The sequence below is a fragment of the Bacillus rossius genome, chromosome 8 (genome assembly GCF_032445375.1).
Source record: "Bacillus rossius redtenbacheri isolate Brsri chromosome 8, Brsri_v3, whole genome shotgun sequence".
In the NCBI taxonomy this organism is placed as follows: domain Eukaryota; kingdom Metazoa; phylum Arthropoda; class Insecta; order Phasmatodea; family Bacillidae; genus Bacillus; species Bacillus rossius.
The window spans coordinates 68,758,153-68,777,646 of record NC_086336.1 but is presented as its reverse complement, the minus strand read 5'-3'; the positions used below and the strand labels follow the sequence as shown (position 1 = coordinate 68,777,646).

General features: G+C 39.8%; 2 protein-coding genes across 2 annotated transcripts in view; both read left to right on the top strand.

Annotated features, from left to right (window-relative positions):
• Positions 1 to 8,216, top strand: part of LOC134535407 (uncharacterized) — a 115,231-nt gene extending 107,015 nt beyond the window's left edge. The window contains exons 9-13 of the mRNA XM_063374480.1: positions 769 to 891; positions 1,508 to 1,646; positions 3,636 to 3,782; positions 4,105 to 4,206; positions 5,305 to 8,216. Coding sequence (XP_063230550.1) covers positions 769 to 891; positions 1,508 to 1,646; positions 3,636 to 3,782; positions 4,105 to 4,206; positions 5,305 to 5,531 — 738 coding nt within the window. The 3' untranslated portion in view covers positions 5,532 to 8,216. The remainder of the gene's footprint in view (positions 1 to 768; positions 892 to 1,507; positions 1,647 to 3,635; positions 3,783 to 4,104; positions 4,207 to 5,304) is intronic.
• A 1,986-nt stretch (positions 8,217 to 10,202) lies between these two features.
• Positions 10,203 to 19,494, top strand: LOC134535222 (leucine-rich repeat-containing protein 58). The gene is made up of 4 exons (XM_063374277.1): positions 10,203 to 10,885; positions 13,842 to 14,058; positions 15,465 to 15,654; positions 19,180 to 19,494. The coding sequence occupies exons 1-4, from the start codon at positions 10,377 to 10,379 to the stop codon at positions 19,341 to 19,343; spliced, it is 1,080 nt and encodes a 359-aa protein (XP_063230347.1). The 5' UTR covers positions 10,203 to 10,376; the 3' UTR covers positions 19,344 to 19,494.

Below are 19,494 nucleotides of genomic sequence, written 5' to 3'. Positions count from 1 at the left end.
TCACTAGGAATGGCAACGATAAATCGATATATTGGAAATATCGATACCTCAGATTCGAGATATGAATAATTTGGTATCGATATTTTAGTGCCGATATTTTTTGATGTCGATATTTTGTTCCGATAATATCGTATTTAAATTAATTTTTTTTCCAAGTAAAAAACTATTTTATTAAAATTATCTGTAAATCAATTTTCTTTTACCTACATGTTTGTTTGCTTCTTTCCGCTTTACATCTTTAGAAGTCTATAACAATATTACTCCATTAAATATTATTAGAAAATTTAAAAAAAACTATTTGGAGAAAAAAACTATCGAAACATAGAGAATAGTAAAAAAAAAATTTAAAATAACAATGAGTAGTATTCACTTTTGCTAGAAAGAGCTGAAATTGTATTATATAATTCCAAGGGCGCCCGTACCTATGGGCAGGGTGGATCCGTGGCTCCCCCTAGCTTTCAGGCAAAGAAAAAAATTAGGTGTTCTTGAGCATTTTTGGCAAATTTTGAGTCTTTTAAGGCCATTTTTGGGCATTTTTTTCATTTGTGATGGTTTCATATGGGCCCCCTTGTATAATTTCTTTATATGTCAAAAACTCAATATATCATATTCTTAACAAATAATAACTACTGCGTGGGTAAAGTTTGTAAATTATAATAGTACGTAAAGTGGGAAGATATCGATGTTTAATCGTTAGCGATACAATTGGAGCGATGCATCGAAGGGACCCGGTGCCTCGCCGCTGGAACTTGGCGCTCTGCCCCGCAGATGTCGCGCGAGGAGGCGGTCGCCTTCCTGCAGGAGATCAAGGTCAGCCTGGAGTACCTGCAGGCGCACTACGCCAAGCAGCAGCTGCGGCAGCAGCAGCAGCAGCAGCAGCAGCAGGGCAAGGTGCGTCCGAGGCAGCTGTCGCTCCAGCAGAGCGCGCCTCTCTCTGGTCCCTGGCCGCGCACCGCGTCTCTCGTCCCTTTCACAAGATGTTCCTTCTTCCTTCGGAAACAGGGGGAGCTGAATTGTTGCCCCTTGGAAGGGCAGCCCTTCAGGATTTTTCTGGCAATGTTTTTTTTTTTTTTGTACAGTGACTGGAAGGGCAGCCCATCCAATTTCTTTAAGTGTTTAAATAATCATGATAACTTGCCCCTTGAAAGGGCAGCCCATCAGAATTTTTCTGGCAGTAGTAGAGTTTTTGAATGTTGTCTGAATTGTTGACCCTTGGATGGGCAGCCCTTCAGGATTTTCTGACAGTGGTTAGTTTAGGTTAGGTTATGTTAGGTTAGGTTAGATCGCTGTACAAGCTTCCTCTCTCGCATGGCTTAAAACCTGCATGATTGTGAGTATAGGCTTCGGCCTGAGACGCACTTAGAGTCTATCCCTAACCCAGACCCCTCCCAAATACACTTAGTTTTAATTTAGGTTAGGAAATAAAGTCCAGAGTGGCGCAGTGCTACTCGCTACCTGGGAGAGGTAGAGAGGCAGAGAGGTAGAGAGGCGGTGCTTGTCCGTGCAGGAGCGGGTCGGCGCCGTGCAGAAGGCCCTGCGGCCGGACAAGTCCGTGCGCGCGGCGGACAGCAAGCCGGACTCGGCGGACTCCACGGACCCGGCGACCAAGAAGGCCTCCGACCTGCCGGCCACTGCTGCCAACAGAGGTGTGTGGCCGCTCGCTCGGCGGAACAGCGCTGCCAGGGCTCGTGGCTTCATTGCCACGCCTGCCGAGAGTCGAGACGCTGTTCCGTGATTGGTCGAGCTCCTTTCAGCCACGTGTCTGCTGTCAGGCAGCCGTGACTGGCCAATAAACCCCGATAAGGCGGACGCACCACAACGCCGAAATACCACAACGCCGAAAACCATAACGCCGAAATGCCAAATTGACCTACAACGCCGACAGCTAGAAAACTGCTGTGTACCACACCGCCGAATAACCACAACGCCGAAATACATTAACCCCGAAAAATGTCATTGCAGGACTGCCACAAAGGTTATGTTAGGTAAGGTTAGCACACAAATTCATTCAGTTGTTTTTCATTTTGCTCCTGTGCCTCCCCCCCCCTCCCCGCAGCAACATTTTTCGGCGTTACTGTATTTCGGCGTTGTGGTACACAGCAGTTTTCTAGCTGTCGGCATTGTGGTCAATTTGGCATTCGGCGTTGTGGTATTTCGGCGATGTGGTAACGACCCCCCGATAAGCAAATGATGCGCGCGCCCTTGTTCTGCATGGTTAAAACTCCGCATGGTAGAGTGTATAGGCTTCGGCCTGAGACACACTTAGGTCCTCCCCTAACCTGGACCCTCCCCTTACACACTTAGATTAACTTAGGCTAGGAAGAAAAAAAAATCGCACCCATCACGATAATTCAGCGCTGAAGCAAAGCGTCCTGATTGGCCCGGTCAAATAAGGCAATGGCCTCTCTTTCAGTCACAAGGAAGAAACCACTGGCGCAGTCCAATGAACGATCAGAATTTTTTCCCCGTGAAAAATGCCTCCCCCTATTTATTTGCCAGTAGAGCTGTCAAAAACACCTCAAGACTTTGAGGTTACCTAACTCATAACATTCTATTATCTTCCACGCATCAATGTTTTAAGTGATAGTTTTTGAATATTTCATAAAAATATATGTGTCACGTCAAACTGCAACATCACATTTAATAATTTTTTAACAAAAGCTCGTGTCTGTTCGAGTATCGTTAAAAAACAAACGTGTGTATTTCGTCAGTTGTACTTGCAAATTGTAAGATGCAGAAAACAATCAGTCCATGTCACCACTGAGGCATTACTCAAAGCTGGTTCAGTACCTCCAGGATCTTGGCACAGCGAAAAAATATTTTATCCATGACATTATTTATACAGCCAGTAGGGTGGGTCGAGACGACGACCTATCGGAGCGTAACAAAAGGTGCAACGCTCAGGAGGAGAGAGGGACATAAATTTTGAGTGCCCCACTCCTCACTCTTCATCAAGCGGTGTTCGAACTATGCTATGATGCTGCAATTTTCATTTATCTCTAAAAATTCCATTAAATTAAATTAGATTTGTGAAAATCCGTGCATACATTAATTTCCAATGGTGTGGGTATTTGTCAGCTTGTGTTTCAAATATTTGTCTACCCTGGACATTGCCTAGCCCTCTGTCTGTGAGGTTCCACTTCCAGCGGTGGTCGTAGCCTCGCACCTATTTCTGGTGGTGCTAAGCGACCGCTTCGAGTTTTGTTTCTAAAAACAGAAATGAGAATCAAAGTCAAGTATCTAACACTAGTATTTGTTGTAGAAGTAGCAGTAGTAGAAGTAGTAGCTGTAGTAGTAGCATCAGTAGTATCAGTATTAGTAGCAGTTAGTAGAATCAGTAGTAGGTACATATAGAAGTAACAGTAGTAGCAGTATTAGCTGAGTAGCTGAGGTAGCAGCAGAAGTATAAGTAGCAGTAACAGCAGTAAATAGCAGGATTGTCAGTAGCAGTAGCAGCAGTAATATCAGTAGAAGCAGTAAGCAGCAGTATATGTTGTAGCAGTAGCAGCAGTAGTAGCAGCAGTAAGTAGCAGTATTAGCAGTAGCAGCAATAGTAGCAAAGTAGCAGTAGCTGTAGTAGTATTAGCAGCAGCAGTAGAAGCAGCAGCAGCAGCAGCAGCTGGTCGTGTGCGCAGACGCGGGCGGCCGCGGACTGTCTGACGAGGACTACGAGGAGCTGCTGGAGCGACTGAGGGTCGCCGACTTCCTGTACACCGAGTACTCGCTGGAGGAGGTCATCTACCAGCTGGCCAAGGTCATGTTCTCGCAGTCGCTCACCAGAGGTCAGTGCAGTCCCCCCCCCCTCCTTCCCCTTCACGGTGGCCAGTTCAATTATTACCCGTCAGAAGTCATTTTCTTTATATTTCAGTTTTAACCCAACCGAAGGTCTAAAAAAGAACCCTATTGGTTCTACCCTGTCTCGCCACCTGTAGCAGGTTTAGAACTCGTAAACAAGATAAGTTATAAAAACTGGAATTTTCACATATATATCTGTATCTGAAAAGCAGACAGTTCAAGTCACAATACTATGGAGAGCAAAAAAAAAAACTCCTCTCTGACCACGAACCAAGCTTCTCTGACCGCTTGTCTGTGACTGCCTGGCAGGGAGTGCCGAGGCCCAGGAAGCGCTCCAGAAGTTCACGAGCTTCCTGGAGGCCGAGGCAGAGCAAGGACACATCTCGCGCAGCCTGGAGAAGAAGGTGTTGGGTGAGTGTCTCTGCTCGGAAACCCACTAACCGGAGCCTGACGTTAAACCCCTCTCAGTTCCCAGAAACACATGCTAAGTTCTCCGTGGAACGTCAAACTTCGCTGTCAATACATTAAAAAAAAAAAATTGTTAATCCCATATATTTACACGATTTTAGAATATTTCTAATGTTGCTGACCTAACATCACCAACATTTTATTTTAGTCATCATTGCACATACGTGCGAAAACTAACCCTCCGTAAATATATGCGTAATTTTTTTTTATTTATGGTATACATTTTAATTAACCTAACATTTACGAACGAAGAAATCCGAAGATCTACGAACGCGGATTATGGACTCGTGGGCAATGAAAAGCAAGTTTTACTCTCTTCCCCCCCCCCCCGGTTCTACCACTCTTGTGAATCATCTGCGGTTCATAGTTTGGTGTTGGACCTTACTACACTATAAATAAATTTAAGTTTTGTACTGGACTCCACCGATTCACGGTCCATAACTGTAATACAGTATGTCCATAAATAAATGCTCCAGTTATAAATTGGCTTCAAGTGGTGGCTTAATGCGGTGGCTTCACATTGTGACTTAATGTAGTGGCTTCAAGTGGTGGCTTCACGTTATGGCTTCATGGGGTGGCTTAATGTGGTGGCTTCAAGTTATGGCTTCATGTGGTGGCTTCACATGGTGGCTTCACGTTATGGCTTCATGTGGTGGCTTCACATGGTGGCTTCATGTTATGGCATCATGTGGTGGCTTCACATGGTGGCTTCACGTTATGGCTTCATGTGGTGGCTTAACATGGTGGCTTCACGTTATGGCTTCATGTGGTGGCTTCACATGGTGGCTTCACGTTATGGCTTCATGTGGTGGCTTCACATGGTGGCTTCACGTTATGGCTTCATGTGGTGGCTTCGTGTGGTGGCTGACATGTTACCGTTTGCTGAGATGCGGGTGAGAGAAAGTGATGACATGCCCCTATTGAGATGACAACCTCCCCTATCCAACACTCCCCCTGTGTTTCCACCCTGGCAGCACCACTGTTTGTCCGCCGGCACTTCAAGTGGTGGCAGTTCCGTGACGCCGGCGGCGCGTGTTGCAGACGTGCTGATAGCCTCGCTGATGGACACGCTGACCGAGAGACCGCAGCAGTCGCCCGGCAGCCACCTGCTACACCAGCTGCTGCTGCTGAGCCCAGGCGCGGCCAGCGGGGAGGCGGCGCCCGCCGGCTCAGACATCGCCCGCCTCGGCGACAAGAGCCACCAGTCCACGCTGGCCAAGGGGCGGGGCCCTGCCGACCACGACCAATCCCCTGCCAAGGCCACATAATCTCCCCTCCCCCCTTCCAGCCCGTGCTCCGCTGCTGCAGCCGGTCACACGACAGTCACACACGCTCTAAAGCGCTACCAGTCCTGGGTCCAAGAGTCACACACGCTCTAAAGCGCGACGTGTCCTAGATCCAAGAGTCACACACGCTCTAAAGCGCGACGTGTCCTGGGTCCAAGTGTCACACACGCTCTAAAGCGCGACGTGTCCCGTGTCCAAGAGTCACACACGCTCTAAAGCGCGACGTGTCCCGGGTCCAAGAGTCACACACGCTCTAAAGCGCGACGTGTCCCGGGTCCAGGAGTCACACACGCTCTAAAGCGTGACGTGTCCTGGGTCCAAGAGTCACACACGCTCTAAAGCGCGACGTGTCCCGGGTCCAAGAGTCACACACGCTCTAAAGCGCGACGTGTCCCGGGTCCAGGAGTCACACACGCTCTAAAGCGTGACGTGTCCTAGGTCCAAGAGTCACACACGCTCTTAATTCCGATATATCCCCACATTGGATTTATTTTTACTCCTCCATAAATTCATCCATATTTGTAATTAAAACTCAAAGCTCTATATGGGTTACAGTTGAAGTTGGATATTGATATTAAAGTTACAGACGAGACAAAAATTACCACCAGCTAGCTAAAGAAGATGCATATATATTTTTCCCCTTGTGCCTGGGCCAGTTTTTATATTTTTTAAATTATAAATTTAATACATGGAGATCTTCTCTAAATGGTTTTCTATTGGATGCCACTAATCAGGGAACTATGGAAAGCTCAATTCATCAATTGCAAATCATTAATAAAAAAAATTTGATTAAATAAAATCCTAAATAATAAAATCAATAATTTTAATTTAGTCAATAGTATCCTCTAAAATCGTCAGTTCTGAGAAGTCAGTAAGCTTGATTTGTACCTACCGAAGACTCGATTTTTATTTACATTTTAATGTTTTTGGGGTATAAACTTAGCACAGTATAGATATTACAAGTTAAATTTTATCAGTAGATTTTGGGACTAGAAAATAAATTATATATTATTATAGTACATTACGCATTAATTAAGGTATTCCATAGCATTAAATAATAAAATCATCATCGAGGAGAAGAATAAGTATTAATTATATAACAATATTTTACGGTTAATATTTATGTATTCACACCCATGCTTGGCGTGGACCATGTATTGCTGCTTACACGCAACTTTTGTTTTGATAGTGTAGCTGTGTGGCGAATATTATTTACTCGGGAGCGAAAGTTGTATAAGAAGCTACTTAATGCCCAGAGAATACAAATCTGCTTCATGTCATCTCACTGACACCGCCTGAACTTTAAGCACACTTTTAAAGAGACACTGATCACTCTCTGCAGCTCTTGTTCACTGGATTATAATATCATATAAATACATATATTATAAATTTTTATCACCAGCCAAAAGAACCTTTACAGTTCTCCTTTTCATCAATGACTGTAGTGTGACTGAGCAGCAGCAGTAGTACTACACAAACAAAACCTTACCTTCAAAAACAGGAAAAATTTATCTGAATTTCATAGTGTATCAAATATATGCATATATTTTTTCTGATCTTAAGAAAATATCATTATTTTATATTTTCTTTTTTGCGAATATGCAATGTACTATATACTATGTGAGTAATGGTGTTATTCTGTAATATAGTTGAGGAAATGTGTGCATAATTGTTCATGTTAGATAATAGTTTGATATTAAGAATGTCAAGATGTATATATAAATATTATGTACAAGCATACTTACTCTTTCAGGTGTAATTCAAAACATAACACTATGTAAGGATTATTCTTCCAATAAATTTATAAATTTGTAAAATCAAAACTTAATTAAATACGTCTCGTGATAAGAAAGAGAATGCAACTTAGAGGTATGTTTTGACTTATATTTGTAATATAACTAACGGATTTCTCGTATTTATATTTAAACTTCTCACATTCATATCCAGATATGAATTGTTCTCAAATTCTTTGAACTTAAAAATCTCAACTACATACCTGGAAAAAGTAGTAATTAGCAACTTGGTCAAGGTGTAATTAGGTAGGTCCCAGTAATTGAAAAATTATTGTTTGTTTGAGACCTGAAAAAAATAAATTGTGGTATTGTTCCACATGTTTGTCTTAGCCTGTACTCTTAAATACACTGCGCACTTCTTTAATCATACTTGGACATGCCATAGCGAGCAGGGGGTGACTCGCGATGTTTTTCACACGACTGTAGGGCCCAAAGAATGGACCATGGAATTAAATCCATGTGACTTTCTTTGTTAACACGTAATGGACCATGTCCCTCTTGTTTAGACTCGAGCAGAAGTATTACTCGTCTCTCTGGATTTCCTGTGAATCTCGTGGCATCCATACTGTACGCCTACAGCTATTCCATAGCAGTCGTGATTTCCTTTAAACATAATTTCAGCATTATTTTAAAATTGTATTCCTATTTTACCAACTTGTGAATTAATATTTGACTAATTGCACCCCATACTGATTAAATGATTCTAACATTGCATTCAACACAAAATATTTGCATTCTCAAATAAAAACTTTCCCTTTTTTCATGCAGGAGAACAAATTGTAATTGTATACATATCTTCTTACAAAGTTTCAACTCTGAAAATATATATCATCTATGTCTATTACATTTTCAGATGACTGATGGGTACAATTTTTGAGCATATTCTATGTGTTTGTACAGAAACATGAGCTTAATTTAATAACTACTGTGCTAAGTTATTGTGATTTAAAAAAATCGCAGATGATGTCAATAAACATGTACAATTTAAAATTTTGGAATTTTTTTATCCACCCACATATCCGATATACAGAATTTCTATATATAGCATGCATGCATTTGCAAGAAATCAACTTGGCAAGTAGTATATATACCGCCAAGACAATTTCATAAGATTTAAATAAATTGTACTAGAAACACTCTGGGACATACCATTGTAGGAATAAGACTATAAAAGTATTTTTAACATTTATTTATATTTTTTGATGTGTCGAGTATTATTTTATCAAATACCTACTGTGTATTGTTTCACTGTTTCCCATTTAATTGTCGTGTTACCCTGAAACGTTGTAAGACAGAATTAAGGACCAAATTCTCGCTAAAACATCATAGTTCTTTTTAGTTGGCTATTTTTTATAATTATTACATAATATTTGATAATATTATTGACACAATACACGGTTCTTTGAGGTTATAAAATGTACTGAGTATATTGTCAGATTTTGTAAACACAAATTCCATTGTTTCTTTAATTACCAACGCTTAGAAATAACAAGCAGAGGGTACATGGTAAAATGGCCATTATTTTACTGATAACAAATTTATTACAAAAATGTACAGATGATTAAATGCATGACCCACGAAGTAATGTTGATGGCACACTTTCTGCATATTCAGGTGGCCCAAGATTCTATATCCCTACTAATATTAAAAACACGAAGAGTGTTTGTCTGTTTGTCCTTCTTTGTTACAATAACAGAGCAACGGACTGACATGATTTTTTGCATATAGATGGTTTATGGACCAGAAAGTGACAAAGACTACCTACATATAATTAGGTAGGTATACAATTCCATCACTAAAAAAGTGAAAAATGGGTATATTAAAATTAATAATTGAAAACCATAGGAATTAGGTCATAGACACACAAACAGTGAGTTTGTGTCAGTTATCTATGTCTGCTACATGGTCATATGGTAAAGTCTGCCAACTTCCTATCCATCTCCAGTGTAACCATTATAGTGAATGGTGCACTAACCAGAAATTATCTAACTGGAAAAACTAAATGCTGCAGAGGCCATAATGAGGAGACAGTGCCAGATATGGGGAGCATATTTTGTGAGCGCCAGGAGTAGGTTAATGGCTAGATACCAGGTCCACTCCTGCTAGATATGGATGGGGGAAATGATTACCATTATTTTCACAGTCAATTGTTATTAAGCGAAATTCATATATAAATGGACTCATTTCAGGTGTATTTCAAACCCAAAATATATTTACTATTTACGAATAAATGTGCATGGCCTATATAATCCTACCATTCTATACATCACATAATATAACGATGTGAATAAGTTATTGCTGGTTTTAAATGTTGCTAATCTAATATTACTGAACATCCGCACTATTTTACAAGATTTAAATGTAGCTAACCTAATATAACTAACCATCCTCAGTATTTTACAAAATTTTAATGTAGCTAACCTAACTTAAAACCAACCACGCGATTTTAAAGTTTCAGAATCACAACAGAGCCTCCATTTTTAATAAATCGAAGTTCCCAAAAAACAACAAACCCTCAAATCTGTACCGGAATTGTGATTCAGCCAGCTAAGGAGGTAATGGAATAATTCCAACAGTTTGTGACGTCATCCCAATACTTAATTCCGCTAGCACTTGTGCAATAATATGTTTTAGAAATCTCTGTCTGAATCAAGATATTCAGCTAATGGATTTATTCCGATAGCGTCAAGATTAGCGCTCCTGTTGAGGGGTTTTAAAACTTAAGATGGCGTATATCACCATAATGTAAAATGTATATGGCTGTATGAGTTAATGGAAAGGCCTTGCCTTTGTTTACCAAAACATTGGTCAGCTACAAAGAGCCAATAAGAATAATGTTTACAAGTGTGTGGTGGTGTTTGTCTGATGCAAGATTGACAATGGGATTGTGCAATCAGCTGGTAAATATTATGTAATATGTTGAATGTGTAATTTATTCTTTTTTAAGCGCAAATGTCTGGGATGATGGTCGTAGTTTGAGCAGTTGATGTGATAGATTTAGCAAGTTAGTTCGGTTTATATTCTGTATTCAAAAATGGGTGATTATACATCAGGTTCTGACAGTAGCGACAGTAGCAGTTACGCCTCAAGTAACAAATCTTTGAAATATTCTAATTTGTTATTAGATTCAGATAGCTTGCGCAATATTTTTGAAGAATTTTTTGCTTCTGAAACTCAGAAGAATAACATCCGTGAAGTAGAATTGCTGACTCTAGATCATAACAAGCTAGCATCGTTACCATTTTCTATAATTAACTTTAGGAGTTTGAAAATATTAGATATAAGTTTTAATAGTTTCTCGACAATACCGGAAGTTATCACTCAATGCTCTTTGACATGCCTAATCGCTACAGGTAACTCTTTAGCTAATGATTCATTCCCAAAGTCTTTTTCGCAATTGAAGGAGCTGAAGGAATTGCATCTTGGAGGAAACAACTTCAGCGCATTCCCTGAACAGGTTCTAGAGTTGCCTCAGTTAAAGTATTTGTACCTTGGAAGCAATCGGATATCAACCATACCTCCTGACATACGAAAACTGACAAGGTAAGTCTTTCTTTCTTATGTTTAAAATATTTTGCGGTGGGGAGTATTTCAGGGGAAGATGAGGGTGGAAAGGTTGGTCAGACTGTTTAAGGTGATAAAGGGAGAGGGTGTGAGGTTATAGAGGGTGTGAGGTCACGGGCGGAAGCTCCTGAGGGAACGCAAGCAGATGGAAAGAGGGATGCGCATGTCTTCCTGGTGAGGACAGAGAGGGGGTGGAATGCGCTGGAGGAAGGGATGTAAGGGACCTGAGGAGATGACTAGGGGGGGGGGGGAGCTGAGAAAAGGGGATGACTCCTTGTCAACAGGTGAAAGCCTAAATGCGAGTGAAATATCAAAATCCATTTTTTTATTTTTTTTTATTGTAAAATCACTTCGGAAAATCATTGGTAATTTTAACCTAAAAAAGTAATGATGGTATTTGGAGGCCTTTTTTTTTTTAAAAAAAAAAAAGTAAATGGTAATACTTGGACATTGTGCAGCTTTTTAAGAACAAAAAGGGAAAAAAAATAGGTAAACATGGTTTTCACACACTACACACATTCCTAAATTTACCCTGAAGGGATTGTTTCTTAATTCCTACTAGTTTGTGAAAAATAGCAGTTTAAAGCTTACATTACAATACCTGTGTTTTCACACTGTGGTGACCATTCATTGTTTATCCACAATCATCTTTGTTTAGCACAACTGTGGCTTATGGAGAATTAAAAATACGCTAATTTTTCCGTTTCACATAATCAAGTTTATCCCTAGATCCTGAAGTGTTGATCCTGTGGTACATGATGCTTGCTGTTTTAGTTCAGTACATCAAAAGATCCTGATAGCATGTTACTGTTGTCTTGATCCTGTGGTACCTACATGATGCTTGCTGTCTTAATTCAGTACGTTGGAAGATCCTATACTAAAAAAAAAAATATTGTTAAATAATAATGAATTATGATTGTAAGTCAAATAAAGGGATTTTTTTTTCAACCTACATCATAATTCATTCTTATTTTGCAATTTATTTTTTGTGCTTGATTTTGAGTGGTAATCTCTATGTTGATAATTTCATTTTTTGGTAGTAAATAATATTCAAAGAGAATTCCTGTAAATTTTTCTCGCTTGTGCTCTTGCATTTTATGTTTAGTCCCAAATTGTTACCTTTTTTTTTTTTTACTAAATGTTATTTGAAGCTCTAAAAGGTTCTCATAACTTACCATTATAATTAATGAGTTAACAACTTTTTACCAGTGTTGATCCTGTGGTACATGATGCTTGCTGTTTTAGTTCAGTACATCAAAAGATCCTGATAGCATGTTACTGTTGTCTTGATCCTGTGGTACCTACATGATGCTTGCTGTCTTAATTCAGTACGTTGGAAGATCCTATACTAAAAAAAAAAATATTGTTAAATAATAATGAATTATGATTGTAAGTCAAATAAAGGGATTTTTTTTTTCAACCTACATCATAATTCATTCTTATTTTGCAATTTCTTTTTTGTGCTTGATTTTGAGTGGTAATCTCTATGTTGATAATTTCATTTTTTGGTAGTAAATAATATTCAAAGAGAATTCCTGTAAATTTTTCTCGCTTGTGCTCTTGCATTTTATGTTTAGTCCCAAATTGTTACCTTTTTTTTTTTTTTACTAAATGTTATTTGAAGCTCTAAAAGGTTCTCATAACTTACCATTATAATTAATGAGTTAACAACTTTTTACCACTATTATATAGGCCTACCATTAGGTAACCATCTAGTGACTAAGTTTGTGATGGAACATATATTATAAGAGAAATATCAAATTTATGGGAATAGCCCGTATACTCAACAATTCCTAGAACCTAACATGCAGATCAGAGATTGTGCTGGTGTTTTACATCATATAAATTAGTTTTCAGGGGGTCTGCATTCAGGAAAGTCAGGACTAATAATGGAAAAGTATGGGAAGTTTGGAATGGTCGGGTAAAGTCTGAGTATTTACTTTGAAAAGTCATAGAATTCCCCAGTGATAGTAATTTAAGGAGAAAAAGTAATGGTCTAGTTTGCCATTACCCAGTTTGTGAACATATTTTTTATGGTGTTTAAGTGCACAGTCATTCACACTGTATAATTGCTAATGCAAAGTTACGTTGAATGTAAAAGAAAGAAATTAAGTGGAGAGGCATTTAGTTGAGCTGTGGGTATGGTGGTGTGTGGATATTGTTTATTTCAGTTAGTGGCAAATAGGTAAATTATTTTAAAAACGTAAGTCAAAAGGAAATTTCAAATTTTGGTCAGTTTAACGCTAGAAATTTTATTACAGATTTGTGTGGAGACCCTGAGTTTACAAATTGATTTGTAATATGTTCATTGAATGATTCTAGCAATTTGGAACCTCGATTTAAAAGATTTCAATGGACATATGTCATTTAACAATATTTCATAGAGAAACCACAAGAATGAACAAGAAAGACGAATTCACAGACGCACAGAAAACCAGTCGAAATCCTCTGATGTCAAATGTTAAATACAGCACAGAGAGAATAAAAAATAAACAATAATCTTGGACAACCAACGACAACACAGCGATGAAATTAATCCAATGTTCTGGACGACACTGCGATGATAACTTCACAGACGAACGCAGCAGGCTTCCTGAGAGAAAAAGTTGCGATGTTTCGGAAACTGACATCCGGCACAAGCAGACTGACAGAGAACGTAAGTTTTTATGTGTTAGGGACCACCTGTCCCAGCGTGGTCACTGACAGACGAGTAATTACCTGACGGGTCACGCAGCTAGGAGCTTTTGTTATTGGCTCGTGTTTTGCTGTTTGGATTGTTCATATTTAATTTTTTTTTTTGTGTGATAAGTTACTTTCTATGTTGACTTTAAGGACCACTCACCTTGTTATTGCTGGCAGTGCTTCTCCATTCAGGAATAATGCCCGGGGGAAAGGAAACTAAGCGTGTGGGGTCTGGTGCACCGCTGTTTCGCAGACTGCAGTTCCTGTACCTGGGGGGCAACCGGCTGACGGGGGTGCCCGAGTCGCTGAGCGAACTGCGCTTCCTCGAGGGCCTCGTCCTGAGCAACAACCAGATTGAGTCCCTGCCGAGCACGATAGCGAAGATGGCCAACCTCCGGACGCTGCTCCTGCACCAGAACAACCTCCGCACGCTGCCCACGGAGATCATCGCCTTGAAGCACCTGTCCAGGGTAGGTCGCGGCTGCCGTCGTTCGCGCCGAGGTGTTGTGTTGCGTGATGCGTAGAGACCTGCAAAATTCACGGAATCAGTGATCTCCAGGATAGACTACTACACTCTGCACACTCGGGCAAATGCCACCTGTTCGTTGGCTGCTGACTTGTGAGTCGTCTCGACTGGGTGGCCTGTGATTCGACACTTCTTTGAGCGAGGGTCTCTAACTGGCCCTCATTACTCCAGATTAACAGTGAACCAGTGGCAGAAGCAGCGCTATGGTATAATTATTTGAATTTTAGCATATCACAAAATGAATCCGCGAATTTTGCAGGTCTCTAGTGATGCGTGCCCTCGCGCTGTGTTCCCGGATACTGTTCCGTGGAATCCCGGCGTTCCAACGTTTACACGCACGTAGAGCTCTGCCGCGCTGCGTGTAGGTGTGAATCCAGCTTCTTTTTGGCTCGTTGGAACACTTGTCTTGTTTAGGAAATTTCGTCAGTTAGATGGCGTACGAGTCTGGCAGTTTAGAATTTGGTAGACAGATATATATTAGTCAGACAAAAATTTCTGCCCAAACAATTTTTTGTTAAAAGAAAAATCGGCTCATAAGAGAAAAATTCGAGAAACCGCTATGCTGCAGTAATTTACACATTTTGTTCTGTAACCATTTTATGATGTTGAGTTTTCTCGATTAAAATTTTATTTGGCTATGTTGAAGTAGACACTGTATTTGAAATCATTGAATGTAGCAGGCGTGAAGTTTTTTACCTTCATTTTTTCAGCTATCTCTCCCCTGTTTCATTAGTGTTCTTCCAGTTTTCAGTTACAACCCTGCATTAAGACAAGGTAAAATTTTTTGACTTAGTTTGGCATCACTGCAGCTGTAACTTTTACACTATAATATTTGCTAATTATTTTCTGGCCCCATTTTTATAACTTATTTTTGTATTATTTATTTAATTTTTTGTTAGGTTGTCATGTTGTCTACATTAGAGACTGACAGACCGTAATGGTGGCAACAGGCGGTTGGTTTTCCCCCGACCCTCCTCCTTGTGTTGTTTCGGTTCTCCTCGATGGCGCCACCAATAAATAAATACTTTCACGGAAGAGAAATGACGCGGGGGATCATTTTGTGTGTCCATGCCCCGTGATTCATTGGGTGCGCTGGGCCAGTGAGCGGCTGTTTCATCTCGTCGGGCACCCCAGAAACTGTTGAATGCCATGCATTGGCTGGTTCTGCCACCCGGCGAGTTTACCCCTGGGTTCTGATTGGCAGTATTGTGTTTCACAGTGTTTATCCATCTTGTGGCATTCACGACTGAAGTTTGCGATGGACACGTGGTCACTTTGCTCTCGAGTGCCGTGGGTGTCGTGCGGTCGTGCGGAAGGCACGGACGCACTGACCGTGCCGTGTGTGCCCAGCTGACGCTGCGCGACAACCCCCTGGTGGAGCAGTTCGTGAGCACGATGGAGCTGCAGCCGTCCTCCCTGCTGGAGATGGCGGGGCGCGTCGTGAAGACCAGCCGCGTGCCGTACGGGGAGGGCGACCTGCCCCGCGGCCTCCGGGAGTACCTGGACAGCGCGCACCGCTGCGTCAACCCCAAGTGCACCGGTGCGTGCCCCCACCTCCCCCTGCTTCACGTCACCTTCACCGAGGATCCTGACCGATTCCAACTAATGGCTGAGTGTCCTTTTGTTTCCGACTCTGGCAGCAAAAATACATTTGCGCATGCGCAGTGCAATCAGCTAAATTCACACCACGTGATTAAAAGTAAAAAATGTTTTAAATTAATTTAACGTTTCTCGCCTTTGATGAATGCAAAACATTTTTTTATGTATTAATTTTAATCACGTGGTGTGAATTTAGCTGATTGCACTGCGCATGCGCAAATGTATTTTTGCTGCCGAGTCGTAATCAAAAGAACACTTAAGAGCCCGAGTTCAGCCATTAGTTGAAATCGGTGTTTTCTGAGGTGTTTCCAAGGATTCGTTTCTCGCCTTTGAACTAAAAATGTGTATTTTTACTGCTTTAGTTTAAGTTATAAAGTAAATTTCAGAGATTTCCAGAGTTAATTCTGGACAGTAGGGGCTTATCTGTTATAATTGAACTAACGTACAAAATTATTTTTTATGCATGGACTATCCAATATTTTTGTTTTCCTGAGAGATTTTGTGATGTACAAATAGTTTTCTATCTCTTTACGGTGGTGAAGAAAGGGGCCTTTAAAATCTCCTCAATTTTTGATCGCACAAGAGCGTACGAACCATGAGTGTATATCCTTTCCTTGGGCAAGGCTGGTTTTAATGCTTATTAAGTGATGGTCAAAGAAACATTCTGTTATTTTAAATTGTAACTGTAGTAATTTAACAGGAACAACACATTGCAAGTGATACTAAAATGTTTTTTTGCTAATATTTTGTGGTTCCTTAAAAAAATTTTTTTTTTTTTCGATATGGTGGTTATGCCTGGGGTCGTAGAATCTAGAGTTGGCAAGTTAGAACAAACTTTGGGATAAAAAAAACTGTAATGTTACTATAGTCTTGCGTCATTTTCGTAGTACATAGTTTATCTCTTATAATTTTATGTGAACCTAAGAAAACAGATTTCCGTAGCTTGTTTGCATGTATGTTCGACCCCTGGTATTATCTGCTGTTATCTGCAGAGCTCAGACTTGCAGAGTCATTCAGTCGACTGGCTGATCAACCATCTGGCGTGACCTCGCTGAGGATCGGAATATATATAATTCTGATAGTGTTATAAAAATAATTTGAAAATTTAAGATATGTCATGCAATTCTTTATTTGCTCATAGTTGCAAGTCAGTTTGGGTACCCTTATACAGTACCGAACACCACAAAGTAACATAAATAGCTGTCAATAGACTAATTGAAAATCACAATTTAAAAAAAAATGTAAGGAAAATATTTCCAATCAATGGTCCATATACATGAAATTAAATTTTAAAAATTAAAACTTTTTTTGTGCATGTGGCGTATTATTTTTTAAAGCTTTTTAAGTAGAAAATGAGTAGGAGTTTACGAGTAACTTATTTTAATGTTGAGTCGAATTATGCAAAAAAAGTCAAGTAGTTAGCCCTTTTTTTTTTCTTTCTTTTTCCTCTCTCTCCTTTAAAGCGTTACTAACAGAAATTAGTGGAACAAAATTGCACACACTCACTGTACATAAGTATCTCATGTTGGTTTTGTACTCACTATCATAGTTTTTATTTATTTATTTATTAAAAAAATATAGAGGAGGGAAAATCTTTCAAAGACACCGCCTTGATACATGTTGGTCGGTAGTGTGGGATTCCCACCCACTAAAAACCCTCCTCTCCACTTTCCCCGTGAGTGTTGCAGGGGAGACTAGGCCGGAACCGCGCTAGCATTACTTCAACCCCGTCCGTGTTGCGTCAAACAAGTCTGCTTCCGTTTCACTGGTCTCTCTCTCTGATATTTTTTCCTTGAGAATGCACCGCACGTAGGCAGCGATTTCATTCCAGTTTTCTTCTCTTTGTATCATAAGGTTCACTAGGCTCGCAGGATTGAGAGTCTAGCCTGTTGTTGCTACCATAGTGCTAACTGCATAATAGTCTACAGTCCCTGTCTACAGTATTTGTATTGAAAAAAGAATTTTACGACTGTATATTACCATGTATTTAATTAAGCTATTTGAATTTGTATTACAAAAAATTTGTAAAGAAAATAGTACCTATGGGACAAACTCTTTCAAATTACATTATGAAGCACAAGGAAATTAAAATATGTTTATCCAGTTGCATTGTAGTCAAAGACTTTAATTTTAGGATTTTAATTTGGGACATTAAAATTAAAACAATTTATCATGCTGATACTATAATTTTATTGATATTTTAAATATTCAAGTTCGTTAGTGTACCCTCCTGTATACATTATATGCCCAGTGCTATAATATTCAGGGTGTATGTATGATAATATTATTTTTATGCTTGGTGAGTGAAGTAGCAGTGCCATTAACATTTAATTTGCCCAATATATATCATGTTATTTACTGTAAATATGGTACATCTGTGTGTTTCTTAGCAACTGTAGTTCTTTTATGGTAACTGTTGTGTGTGTGCAGTAATTATGTGCTTCGTCTGTGTTTTTTTTGTCAATCATTGTTCATTTGTCTTCTCTTCACAATATGCTTTTATTATGTTCAGCTAGGCGGACTGTAAAATGGACGTGTATTTCATACATTTATTTCTTTTAAATGATGCACGGTTTAAATAATATTTATATGGAAAAGGATATTTAAAGCCCATTTCAAGAAAACAGTTGTTACTGCAGGGAATTCCTTAAAATATTGAGTAAGGCGCTTGAATAGAAATGATATTTTTGTTTGTTTGTAGTATAGATTAACATAAACAAAATTATTATTTCAGTGAAAACATAAATTCAGTATGAGATTATGTAAAATCAACCACCATGGCTAGCATATTTAATACTTTCTACATTCTTAATAATAATGAAACAGTGGTAGGAAATAAGTTTCAGTTTCACCTGCTGAAGTACTCATATTGTAACTAATACTTTCTTTATCGTTTCTGCATCATTGAATCACGATCCTACTGACTGCATTGTTCAAGCTTCACAACTACTAGATAGGTAATCCCAGAATACCCTAGGTTTGTATTAGTGATGTATCCTGAATGTTTCATTATTTCCCTAGACCAAACATTGAATTAAACTCAAATTTTCGAGCTTTAAAATTAGGCTCATGTCGAGTACTTGAAACTCGACTCGACATTGAGAACTCATGCACCTGATAATTGACCATAACGTAGGTATTTGTATTAATCACTAGGTGAAGTCTATAAAACTGAGATGTTACCTTAAAAATTATGACTACAAACTATTATTCAAAGATTAGTGCTTTTTAATTTTTTTTTATTTAGGTGGCAGCAGAATTAGGCAGTTTTTTTTTTTTCCTGTATGCAGTAAAGGTAACTGCTCAGTTTTTTGTGTACATCATTGCGAGCTGCAACTCGTTATATTGTGTCGGCTGTGCTGTCGGGCCTTTCCTTCTCTACGTTCTCGGTGTGGGCACGATCTCAGCCCAGGTTCTGTGGGGGGAGGGGGGAGGGTAGAGACGTGTTGGTGACCGGATGTTCCAGGCGTATACTTCGACAACCGCATAGAGCACGTCAAGTTCGTGGACTTCTGCGGCAAGTACAGGATCCCGCTGATGCTGTACCTGTGCTCGGCGAGGTGCAAGGACAACTGCTCCGCGCCGGCCGGCTGCTCCGACACGCTCATGAGGAAGGTCCTGCTGGGCTGACGACGACGACGGCTTCGCTCTTGTACACTCTCGGTCGGGACGGCCGGCAAAATAAAACCATGTATTTTTATTTTTTTATCAAAATTGTGTATTACTTTTGTTTGGAAATATGACATATTGCTGTTGCATCAGAATTAAAATATTGAGTTTT

Excerpts from the sequence above, each read along its gene's own strand:
- LOC134535222 (XM_063374277.1), top strand. The coding sequence starts at position 10,377 with ATGGGTGATTATACATCAGGTTCTGACAGTAGCGACAGTAGCAGTTAC. Across the intron at positions 10,886-13,841 it reads GACATACGAAAACTGACAAG|ACTGCAGTTCCTGTACCTGG; the intron begins GTAAGTCTTTCT and ends GCTGTTTCGCAG. Across the intron at positions 14,059-15,464 it reads CCTTGAAGCACCTGTCCAGG|CTGACGCTGCGCGACAACCC; the intron begins GTAGGTCGCGGC and ends GTGTGTGCCCAG.